This window comes from Nipponia nippon, unplaced genomic scaffold (assembly GCF_047370975.1).
Source record: "Nipponia nippon isolate SJK-2023a ecotype South Korea unplaced genomic scaffold, ASM4737097v1 scaffold_14, whole genome shotgun sequence".
Lineage (NCBI taxonomy): Eukaryota > Metazoa > Chordata > Aves > Pelecaniformes > Threskiornithidae > Nipponia > Nipponia nippon.
In genome coordinates, this window is record NW_028262330.1 from 5,028,705 (window position 1) to 5,039,232 (window position 10,528).

Genomic DNA, 10,528 nt, shown 5'->3' on the forward strand with positions numbered 1-10,528 from the left:
GCTCCTCCGCAGCTGGAGAGCAGAGTACGGCGACGCAGCCCCAGCCCACGGGGACCCCGGGGCCTGCAGGGACAGCAGCTCCCACAAGGGGAAGGGAGGGGACACCAAGCACAGCACCAGCCCTGGGAGACAAACAGGACCCACATCCCCTCCGCTCCCCTCCACAGCAGAGGCCACCAGTGGCTCCCAGGACAGCGCTCCCCTGCCAGTCCTTGTCCCAAGACTGCTCCGTTTGCTGGCTGGGGGACGCAGATCTCCACCTGGGAGGAAAGGAGCGGCGTTAGCACCCTGCCAGGCAGCCGCCCCCCTCCCTGCCCCTGCAGCTCACCCACCTCAGAGCCAACGGCTCAGGCTGCCCACCTTGGCGGGATGCGTCACGGAGCAGAAGTTGCGCTTTGTCTGCAGCTGCTGCAAGGGATTGAACTGTCCCCTCTGCTCCCGCTTTAGTTTTTTCATCTTCTTTACCTGTGCAGAGGCAGGAAAGCTCTTAGGGTCAGAGTGCGGAGGCCCCTGCCTCCCCCAACTTGCCCCAGCCCAGGACGGGGCCAGCACCCACCTTCCCTCTGTCAAACTCCTCGTCCCACTCATCGATGACAGTCGCGCTCCGGGCCCACGCTGCGTCCCGAGTGGCATCCTGGCGGACAGCTGAGATCTCGCCCTCCCAGGTCAAGACTGCGGAGCAGCACGGTCAGCAGGGAGCACCGCGCTGTGCTCCGCTGCACCCGCCTGCACAGGGCCCCCACCTCAGGCCAGCGGCTGGAGCCCCTCACTCCAGCACCCCACTCTGTGGCACCCCCAACAGCCCCTCGGCCAGCTGCACCTGCCCGGCTCCGGGAGACCCCCACAGCTGCCTGCGCTGCTGCCGCGGGGAGCCCAGGCCCTGGCAGAGCACAGACGGCTCTGCCTGCGTCCGGGGCTCAAGGCAGAGGAGCCACGTGGCTGTCTACCCACCCACGCGAGCAGGGATTACCTTGTTTGCCATAAGCCTTGTCCAAGGAGTTCCTGAGCAGCTCCTCCACCACGCTGGCCTCCTCCTGGCTCCCAGGTGCTGTGCCAGCCCCACGGCCGGGCTCACGGCTTGGGGCAGCCGGGCAGCGCCTCTCCCCACCTCCAGCCTGGCTATCCCAGGCACACGCCGCCACTGTGGAAACAGGAGGGCTGAGGACAAGCCAGAGGGAGCTCCTCTGTTGCTCCAGCTCAGAGGCAGATCTCGCCCCAGGACACACTGTCAAGAGAAGCAAGATCCTGATGGCGCAGGGTGTTTGGGCACACTGGGGCCTGTCCTGGACAGGGAGGAACTGGGGGTAAATCTTCACCCCTCGAGGAGCCCGGCCCCACAAGTCTGCAGAGGAGCACGCCCTCCCCTCCACACCATGTCTCCTCCATTCTCCTCCTCTTGAGGGGGAGATGGGCTCCGTGTCCAGGCAACTACTGGCATCTGACACTCGCTGCTTGGGCCTGCTCTCCAGCTCCTGACAGCCCGGTGCCTCCCTGCCACCGCTGGCACCCTTGCCTGCTGCCTCCTTCCCCTCAAGGGACACCGAGCCCTCCTGAGTGAGGTTCTTCTTCTTCTTTCTGGGGGGGCCGGAGACTTCATCCTTGCCCTTCGCAGCCAGAGCATGAGGGCTGCCAGCTGCTCCATGATGTTGCTTTTGCCGCTTCTTTTTGGAAGAACCCGGGGTGACCTGGCTGGGTCTCTTCTCCCCGCTGCAGGGAGGAAGGTGGTGCGAAGGGTGGGCAGTGGAACCGTTGGACACGGGGGAGGCTGGGAGCGGAGGGGCTGAGTTGAGGATGAAGCTGGAGGCAGGCTTTTCGGGATTTGGCAGTTTGAGAGCAGAGGAGGACAGCCTGAGGGACAGGAAGAGAGGCTGACACGACCTGAAAACTAGGTCAGGAGTGGGAGCCCCTCTCTTCCTCCACACCCTGAGGTGCAGGAGCACAGCACCCAACTGCTACCACCATCTCAGCCACGAAATCTGAATCAGATCCTGCTCTCGAGAGCAGCAGCTGCAGGCACACACAGCGACCCTGCATCTGCCCAGTGCCAGCTACGCGCAGGGCACACGCTGTCCCGCGGGCGATTAGGAAAGAGCAAGTGGTGCTGCAGCACATGTCAATGGTGAAGGTTACAAGGGAGACCCAGAGCAAGCCCTGCCAGCCCAGGAGAACAGGAGAGCCGGCTGCCAAAATCGCCCCCGAGCCAGCTGCCATACCAGACAGTTGCCTCATGGAGTACCCCAAGGCTGCGACTGGCCTTGCTGCCGTGCAGGAGCCTGGGAGCGACTGGCACCGCTTACCTCGACTTGCCGAAAGGCCAGGGAGTGGAGTCGGGCTGTGTGGTGTTCGTGGGGCAGGTGCGGTCAGCAAATTGTGGGTGAGGTGGTGCGTGGCCGTCGCTTCCGCTCGCCTTCCGCAGGGGGCTGCCCTGCAGTTATTGACGTAAATAAAAACTTGGTGGTCTAAAGAAAAGAGGTTTCCGTGAGCCAAGAGGAGAAAACAAAAAGGGGAGCCCAGAGAAAGGGGAGGGGAACAGATACAGACGGGGGGAGGGAAGTGGGGGGTGGTAGAAGAAGAATGAGAAGCGTTTTCAGTTAGAAGCACAAAGGAAAAAAGGAAGGAAGGAAATTTAAAGAGCAGAAACCCCGGTGCACCGTCCTGAGCCCTGGCTGCACAGCGGCACCCAGAGGGCCGGGCCCACGCCGCTGCCCGGGGAGGAGGCAACGCCGCAGCCCTCCAGCTGCAGCGTCACCTGCTCCCACTCGCCCCAGGGGACGCGTTACCCCGAGAAGGCTGGCGAGGCCACCCCGCTGCAGGCACTGGCGCAGCCACCCCTCCGTCCTGAGCAAGAAGGCAGGAGCCATTTCTCCTGCGTCACTCAGGGATGTGAACAACAGCAGGGGCCTGGCCCCGCACCCCAACCCAGAAGGAGGGCAGAGCAACTGCTACAGCCCTGGGCCCGAGAGGCTCTCCTCACCCACCTCCAGCTTCGCAAGACACCCAGCGTTAGCTTTACGCTTGCCCCCAACACAAGGCCCAGTTCAGGAGGCACAAGGTGCCTACTCAAGTCTCCAGGCAGAAGCTCAGACTCACCTTTTTGGCAGAGAGCGCCAGCTTCTTGGCCGGTGGTGGTGACGTGGTACTGCTCAGCTCCAGAGCGGTGCTGGCCAACAGGGAGGATTTTAATTGTGCTGGCTTGGAGTCTTCAGGGGCAGCCGGCTCGGTGCTGGGGCGAGCAGGGAGGTCCGTGCCACAGTCCGTTTCCTCAGAGGTGCCGAAGCTGCCGGTTCCACTCTTGGCCTTCTGGGACGCCTTGGCCAGCTTCCCCACCGCGCTGTGTGCTGGGCTGGCAGCACTGCTGCCGCAGGAGTCCCTCTCCCGGGTCCCGGTGTTCTCCCCGCTGCCCCGGGGCTCCTGGCTGGGGCTGGGCTCTACCAGCAGCTTGGGTGAGGTAGGTGGCTGCTTGCTCTCCCAGGAGCTCTGCCGGGGCAGCTCTGCTTTGGCCCCGTTTGCGTTGCTGCTGTCACAGAAGCCCTGAACTGCTCTGGCCGTGGGAGGCAGCTGCGGGAAGGAGAGCGGCTTCTTGGGCCTCCGGGCTGCAGCATCGGGCAGCGCTGTGGCCGTGTGGGTGGCTTTGAGGGGCAGTTTGGGTGACGGGGACCCAGCGGGCAGCTTTGGTGGAGCAGTTCCGTTCGCCAGCTTCGGCCCTGTCCCAAACGTGCTGCGGGCCGCAGGGACTCCAACCTCCCCCGGCCCCGGCAGCCTGTCTGGTCTCTAGACAAAGAGAAAGAGACAAGTTCAGTGAGGAGAGGATTCAAGCACAGAGCAATACTGCCCTCCCTGTCCCTCCCCAGGCCCCCTCGGCTCAGCAGGATCCTTCCTGCAAACCGTCCTCTCTCGCGCCTGCCCCTTCGGAGCAGCTCGCCGGCCTCCCTGCGAAGCTGCAGCCCACCTGCCCTCGCAGAGCAGAGGGGCAGCAGCTCCCGGGAGCGCCGGCCGAGAGCAGCCTTCAGGACTCACCCGGCCCATCAGCGGTGAAGACAGGGGCCCGTTGGTCACACTCTTCTTGACCTGATCCGTGATGCTGCCAGTGCGGCCAGGCAGGCTGGAGGCAGCTTTGGCAATGGGCCCCTCCGAGCTCTTCCTGGGGCTGGGGATTCTGGCGAAGGCAGAGAAGCACACGCGTTAACTGCGAGGGCTTGAGCGACTAGAACGCTCTTGTCAGAGACGAACGCAAAAAACAGGAGCCAGAAGCTCCGAGGAGGTGAGGTGCTCTTGATCTGCAGCAAAACCCTAACAAGGGGCTGGACCTCTCCCTGCCACCCTCCTCCGAGCCAGCGCATACACACGAGCATTGGGGCTACTTGGGCCAAGCTCCTTCCCGCACCCAGGCACGTGCTGCCGGCCCTGTCCCAAATGCTGAGAGCAGGGGGCAGAGGGGCCGGGGGACACAGGGTGCTCTCACCTCAGGTAGAACAGCACATAGGCCTGCTGGTTGAGGACCACTTTGATGTTGCTGGAGCGCACCCGGTCATCGTTCATTTGATACCACTGCCCATTGCTGGCCTGCAGAAGAAGAGAGAACGGGGTCGGGATGCGTCCTGAGACCCTCCTGGCCTCAAGAGCAGCAGGAACAGCGCCTGTCGGCACAGCTCCTCTCCCCAAAACCCACAGGCGGCCCAGGCCAGGCAGGGGGACTCTGCGGGAGCAGACCTCTACGCTTCCTACAGTGGAGCACAGCCTGTACCCCCCAGTCAGTGTTCCGCACCACACACATCTGCTGAGCACCCTCCTTTCTGCACGCTACAGGGACCCACGAGCACCCCCCAGCCCCCAGCCCTGGGCTCACCTTCACGTAGCAGTAGTAGTGCCCCGCGTGGCAACTGTACCCAGAGTGCACCAGCACTGCGTAGAGTCCGTACGTGACAGGATCCCCCTTGTTCTGAGACATGTAAGGGCGGATGTTCAAGTACTCAGGGTATCCCACGTCCTGCACGGAGAGGATGTCTCAGGAGCCCGCACAGCAGACGGCTTTCTTGCTAGAGCAAGAGCAGCTCAGCTGTCCTACGAGTCCCATCTCTCGAGGGAGGGGGCCCTGCTCTCCCCATGCACAGGTCACGGTGAGGACGATGCCAGGATAAGCCCAACTCCCATCGCACCGCACAGCTGGGAAAGGGCTGCAGGACTGCTGCGGAGCTCGCACTGCTCACAGGACCACCTCCCACCCTGCTCCGGGCAGCAGGGCCTCGGGCCAGGAGACAGCCCCAGCTCCGGACTGCCGAGCGCTCACCTTTGTGATTTTGCCTCCGCCGAAGTCGGCAAAGCGCTTCAGCGAGAGCGTGAGAACATTGGAGGCTCGGTGGATGGTGAAGCGTTTGCTGGCCGGCACTTTCTTCTCGCATCTGCACGGGAAGAGCTTCGGCTATTCAAGCCGTCCCACCACCCAGACGATTGCCAGCCCTGGCCAAGCGGCAAACCCCACGGAAACGACCCTGCTGACGCCAGGCGCCGCTCCAGGGCACCCGCTCACGGCCACGTCTCCTGGCCCAGGTCCTTCTCGCCAGAGGAGGGAGCTGAGGAGCGGCAGGTTTCACTGCAGGCTTCCATGGCCGCGTACCTCACGGTTTAGCCGTGGAGCAGGTAGAGGAGCCCGCCTACATTGCGGCAGGTTTTCTACCTGCTTCCCACCAGCACGCCCACAGGCCCCTTCCCGCCCGCAGCCCCGCACACTCACTTGGCACACATGTAGGCGTTCTCCCCGCCCAGCGTGTCCGACTTCGCAAACAGCTCCAGCGCCTGCACTATGTTTGCAGCTTCCTGCAAGGGAAGAGGAGAGGTCAGGGCACAAGTGGCCTGTCCACGCGACAGCCCGCCTGACAGCCGAGACGCTGGCCCCGAGAGAGAACACAGAGCGTGAGCACAGCGCCACAGACTACACCAAACCCACGAGCCTGCCACCAGCTAGGCACTGGCCAGCATGCCGTGAGGGACGGCTGCACTGCCCCCCGACACCACGGAGCCTCAACGCAGGAGTCACGGCTCACGTTCAGGCAACGGGCACCGCTCTGCCGGACACAGAAGGCAGAGCAACAACGGAAGCTGCTTCCCTCTTGCCTGCACCGTGCCTTGACACTGGCAGGTTAAGGAGCCTCGAAAGCAGTAACGGTGCGGCTGTGGGAACATCCCCCACGAGATCAGAGCTCCTCCCCATCCCCGACCCTGCCGCGTTACCCCGATCTCCAGCGCCAGGTCCAGGTAAGGATCATAGGTGTCCGAGACACTCTTGCACACCGAGCACTTCACTGCAAAAGAAACAGCGATGAGCACACCCTGGGACAACACCACCACCCGCCACCACCCCAGCACAGCGCGGGCAGCTGCAGGATTCCCCCTCTCCACGTTTGGGCTCTAGGATCTCAGCACCAGGATTCACAGCCGCGCAAGGAGGAAGGCTGGCAATTCCACTATGTGCTGGGACAGCAAACGTTGCTAGACCGCTGGCAGCACAGGTTCCTTTGCTGGCAGCAATGAACCGGGAACCCACAGCCAACAGCTTTTTCCGTTGCCACACCACGGTTCGTGACCCACAGGTACCACACGACTGACCAGCTGCAGCTCTGGATAATTTGCACGTGCTTAGCAATTCTCCCAAAAGATTTTTACTGCAAGGCTCTCAGGGAAACAGCAGCCCTGAGAGTCACGGGCCCAGGACCGGGCAGCCAGCACTCACCACGGGACCGCAGGTAACCGCCAAAGATCTGGTGAACCAGCGTCGTGGCCTGGGTCTGGCGATCCAACCTAGAGACAGCAGCACCGGATCTCACACCGCCCCTCCGCAACGGCCACCCCCGCAAGCCACCACTGTGTCCTCGGGACGGCTCCCCTACGTGCTCTGGCCAGCGGATGGGCTGCAGAGCTCCAGGAGCAGAGGGAAGGCGCAGCCTCTGCCAGTCTGCTCTCCCGGTGCTGGAGCTCAAGGGGCGGCACCAGGCTCCGATCCGCACCTTCCTCTAGAAGGAGCAGAAACTCCCGGCCGGAGCTCAGAGCTGGGCGCTGCAGGCAGAGGCAACGCAGGCTTCCCGGCACAGAGGGCCCAGGAGAAAGCTGCTCACCCACAGCCACAGAGCTGGGGCTGAATGCCTGGATCCCTCGGCAATTGGGACAGGATCCAAACCCCTAGCAGCCTCAGGATTTGGGGACACGACCACAGCTCTGCTGGGCCGGAGGAGTCAGGAGAAGGCAGAAGGCAGACAACAGCCCAGAGCTGTGTCACACAGGGGCAGAGAGCTGAGCCATCCACCCGAGGCCCCTGGAGTCGGCACCTCCCTCTACGAGTCCGACCCGGGGGACACATTCACCCCCCAGTCCCCTCCCACAGGCGCAGGGGACCAGCGAGGGGACAGCAGAGAAGAGCAGCGATGGGCCATCAGAGGCCCCACGTACTTGGTACGGCCATTCAGGCAGGCCTTCTGCATGGCATCAACGGTGTAACGCAGGAACTCGTGCGCATCCTCCTGCCTGCCGAAGCGGATGTGCTGGGCAATCTCTGCAGGAGAGCCAGGAATCAGTCCCTTGCACGTGCTGCAATAGATGCAGGCCCTCCCTCGGGGCAGGGACTCCGGGGTTTGAGCCCTCTCAACCCAAACCAGCCACCAGCCTCATGCCGGCCATGGGGGAAGCCCCACGTAGCCCGTGTGGTCACCATCCCCCGGCAGGCTCCGTGAGTCATCTCAGAAGAGCCATCTGCCAAGACCTGCCCCGATCTCAAAGGCTCTGCTCCTGCGTTAGTCACCGCTCTCCTGCACGGCTAACGGAGGGGAGGGCAGCCATCCTTACTCTGGAGGTCTCGGATGAAGGACACCGGCTTTATTACGTTGCCGCTGTTGGCAAAAGCCTGGATCACGTGGTTCTGCATAATGCACATCATGCAAAAGCCTCCTTGGTGACCTGGAGCAGGAGAGCAGAAGACAGGACGTTGGGGACAAACCCAGGAGAGATGGAGGCAGTACAGGGGACTGGGGATCTCTGCTCCAACACAGCTCAGCCACACTCAGTTCTCCCTACAAGCACCGTGCTGCGGTACAGCTCTGGGGCACACCGGCTACACAAGGACCAGCGCGTGCCACCCCAGCTGGTGCAGCTCCAGCCACAGTACCAGCCACTGCAACCCCCCAGGACGAGACAGCATCCACGTGGACGGGAAACAGGTCACACGTACTCGCTGGAGGAGCCCACAGGTCAGCCCTGAGGGGCAGATCCCACCGGAGCCCGATGGACGGGGCTACGAGCCCTGCGGATGGGGCTACGAGCCCCGCGTGCTCCCCTCGGTCACAGCTCGCAGCAGCGCCCACCAGACTCCCTTTCAAAGCTGCCCATAAACAGCACCTGCTGCCTGTACGCAACCTTCTGCCCTGCCCTCACGCAGTCCCCACAGGCACGGGCTGTGTGGGACACCCAGCTCAGCCCCCTAGGAAGCCAACAGACCCCATCGGACTCATCTTAGTCCTGGCTACACCCAGCAGAGACCAAGCCTCCCCAGGCACAAAGGCGCAGAGCTCAGGAACACTGCTACCGCCAGGAAAAGCGAGCCGTGCGCAGGAACGACCTCTCGACGGAGAACCGGGCAGGAGGGAGCAGAGAAGGTGCATCCCGACACCCGCACACCCCTCGCCAGAGCCACGTGCAGAGGTGCTGAGCACAGCACCGGGAGCAGGACAGGCGGGTGCTCCTCCTTCCCACCGGTGCGGCCACCCTGGCCCTGCCGCCCGCCGAGCCGGGCCTCCCCACTCACAGGTGCGGCCGTGCTCCTTGGAGAGCAGGTAGTTGGCAAGCGGCGGCGTGTAGGTCAGGCACTGCACCGTGGAGTTGAGGAAACAGGTATTCCCCAGGTTGTGCAGCCCGGCGCCGATCCGGTAGATGCGATCCCACTTCAGGGAGAGACGGTCCACGGGGAAAAGCACCTTCTGGGGCGCGGGGACCCCGTCCCCCAGGCCCCCCGGGGCATGGCCGTTGCCTGCGGGAAGAGGGGCGGTTGAGCCGCGCGGGTGCGGGGTGCGGGCAGGGCCCCCCTCGCCCTCTCTACCTACCCTGCTTGCCGGGCGGTCCCTCCTCGGGGCCGCGGTGGCGGCCGGCGGCCTCGGCCCGGGGGTTGAGCACCACGTACTTCCCCCGCAGCAGCTCCAGCTGGCAGGAGAAGCCGCGGCTGGCGGGCTCGAACTCCACCTTCTGCAGCAGCACCTTCTTGGCCGAGGCGGCCAGCAGCCGGCCCAGCTCCCCATCCTCGCCCGCCTCCCGCCGGCCCGGCTTCAGCGCCTCCTTCAGCTTCTCCACGATCGGCATGGCGGGGCCCGGTGGCCCCGGCTGCGGGCGGAGCCAGGCTGAGCGGGGGACGCCGCTCCGCTCCGCTCCGCTCCGCTCCCGTTGCGGGGACGCGCGTTGCCGAGGCAACAGGCCGCGGCCTAGGCCCGCCGCAGGCCCGGCCCCGGCCCCGCCGCCGCGCGCCCCGGAGGCCTCAGCGGCTCCCCGCCCGCCGCCGCTACGGGCACCGCACCATCCACCCGCGACCTCAGCGCCGCCGCGCTGCCCCGCTTCGCCCGCCCCGGCCCGGCCAGCACCGACACCGCAGTCCCCGCTCCCCAGGGCCGGGAGCACCGACGCCGCAGTCCCCGCTCCCCAGGGCCGGGAGCACCGACGCCGCAGTCCCCGCTCCCCAGGGCCGGGCAGCCGCAACGCTGCGGGCAGCGGGTCCCAGAGCCTGGCAGCACCGACACCGCAGGCAGCAGCGGGTCGCGCGCTGCAGGCAGCTCGCGAGCTCTGGCAGCAAAGCAGCACGGCGCCGGCTGCGCGGGGCCGCCGGGGCTGAGCTCCGGGGAAGGACGAGGCGGCGCCGCCAGCGCAGCGGGACCGCCGGGGCTCCGGGGCTGCGGGGACGGACCGGCCCCCGCCAGCTCCCCCGCGGGCCCCGCGCTCTCTGCGGGCACCGGGGGCCCGTTTCCTCCCGGCGCTTCCTCCACCGCCCTCCCGGCCCCGCCCGGCCGATGCCGCGAAGGCCGCGGCCGAGCAGCCGCTCTGCCACCTGCGGGCGCGGGTCCCGCCGCGCCCCAGCCCCAGCCCCAGCCCCAGCCCCAGCCCGGAGCCGCCGCCCCCGCTTTTGCACCTGGCAGCGGCCCGGCCCCAACGCTGCCGCCCGCCCCGCGGATCACGGACCATCACGGACCACCCCGGCCCCTCGCCCCGGTCCCCGCCGCCTGCGTGCCCGGTACCGCGGGACCCACCCCGGCCCTCCGCCCCGCCGCGGCCCGGCCCAGGCGGGGGGCCCGGAGCCCCCCCGGCCGCTGGCCGCTCCCCCCGGCCCCGCACTGACCGTAGCCGCCCTCCTCCTCCATCCCGCCGCCGCCGCCGCTCCGGCCTCGCCCGCGTGACGAAGCCGCCACGGCCGACGGCACGTGACGCGGGAAGGGGCGCTGCCAGGCAGACTCCGCCCCCCGGTATCGCACCGCCCCGCGCGGTGCACCGCCCCGCCCCGCCCCGC

The 10,528-nt window shown here is 66.2% G+C and overlaps 1 protein-coding gene across 1 annotated transcript; it reads right to left on the minus strand.

Moving 5' to 3' along the window:
• Positions 1 to 333: 333 nt before the first annotated feature.
• LOC148056423 (ubiquitin carboxyl-terminal hydrolase 36-like) lies at positions 334 to 10,455 on the minus strand. The gene is made up of 18 exons (XM_087750813.1): positions 10,361 to 10,455; positions 9,084 to 9,357; positions 8,789 to 9,010; positions 7,834 to 7,944; positions 7,441 to 7,543; positions 6,728 to 6,795; positions 6,229 to 6,299; positions 5,732 to 5,814; positions 5,288 to 5,399; positions 4,847 to 4,987; positions 4,463 to 4,563; positions 4,018 to 4,156; positions 3,091 to 3,771; positions 2,298 to 2,425; positions 1,270 to 1,848; positions 971 to 1,230; positions 557 to 672; positions 334 to 465 (listed from the first exon to the last, which is right to left on the minus strand). Exons 2-18 carry the CDS (start codon positions 9,334 to 9,336, stop codon positions 334 to 336), a joined length of 3,300 nt encoding a protein of 1,099 aa, XP_087606939.1. The 5' UTR covers positions 9,337 to 9,357; positions 10,361 to 10,455.
• Between the last annotated feature and the right edge of the window lie 73 nt (positions 10,456 to 10,528).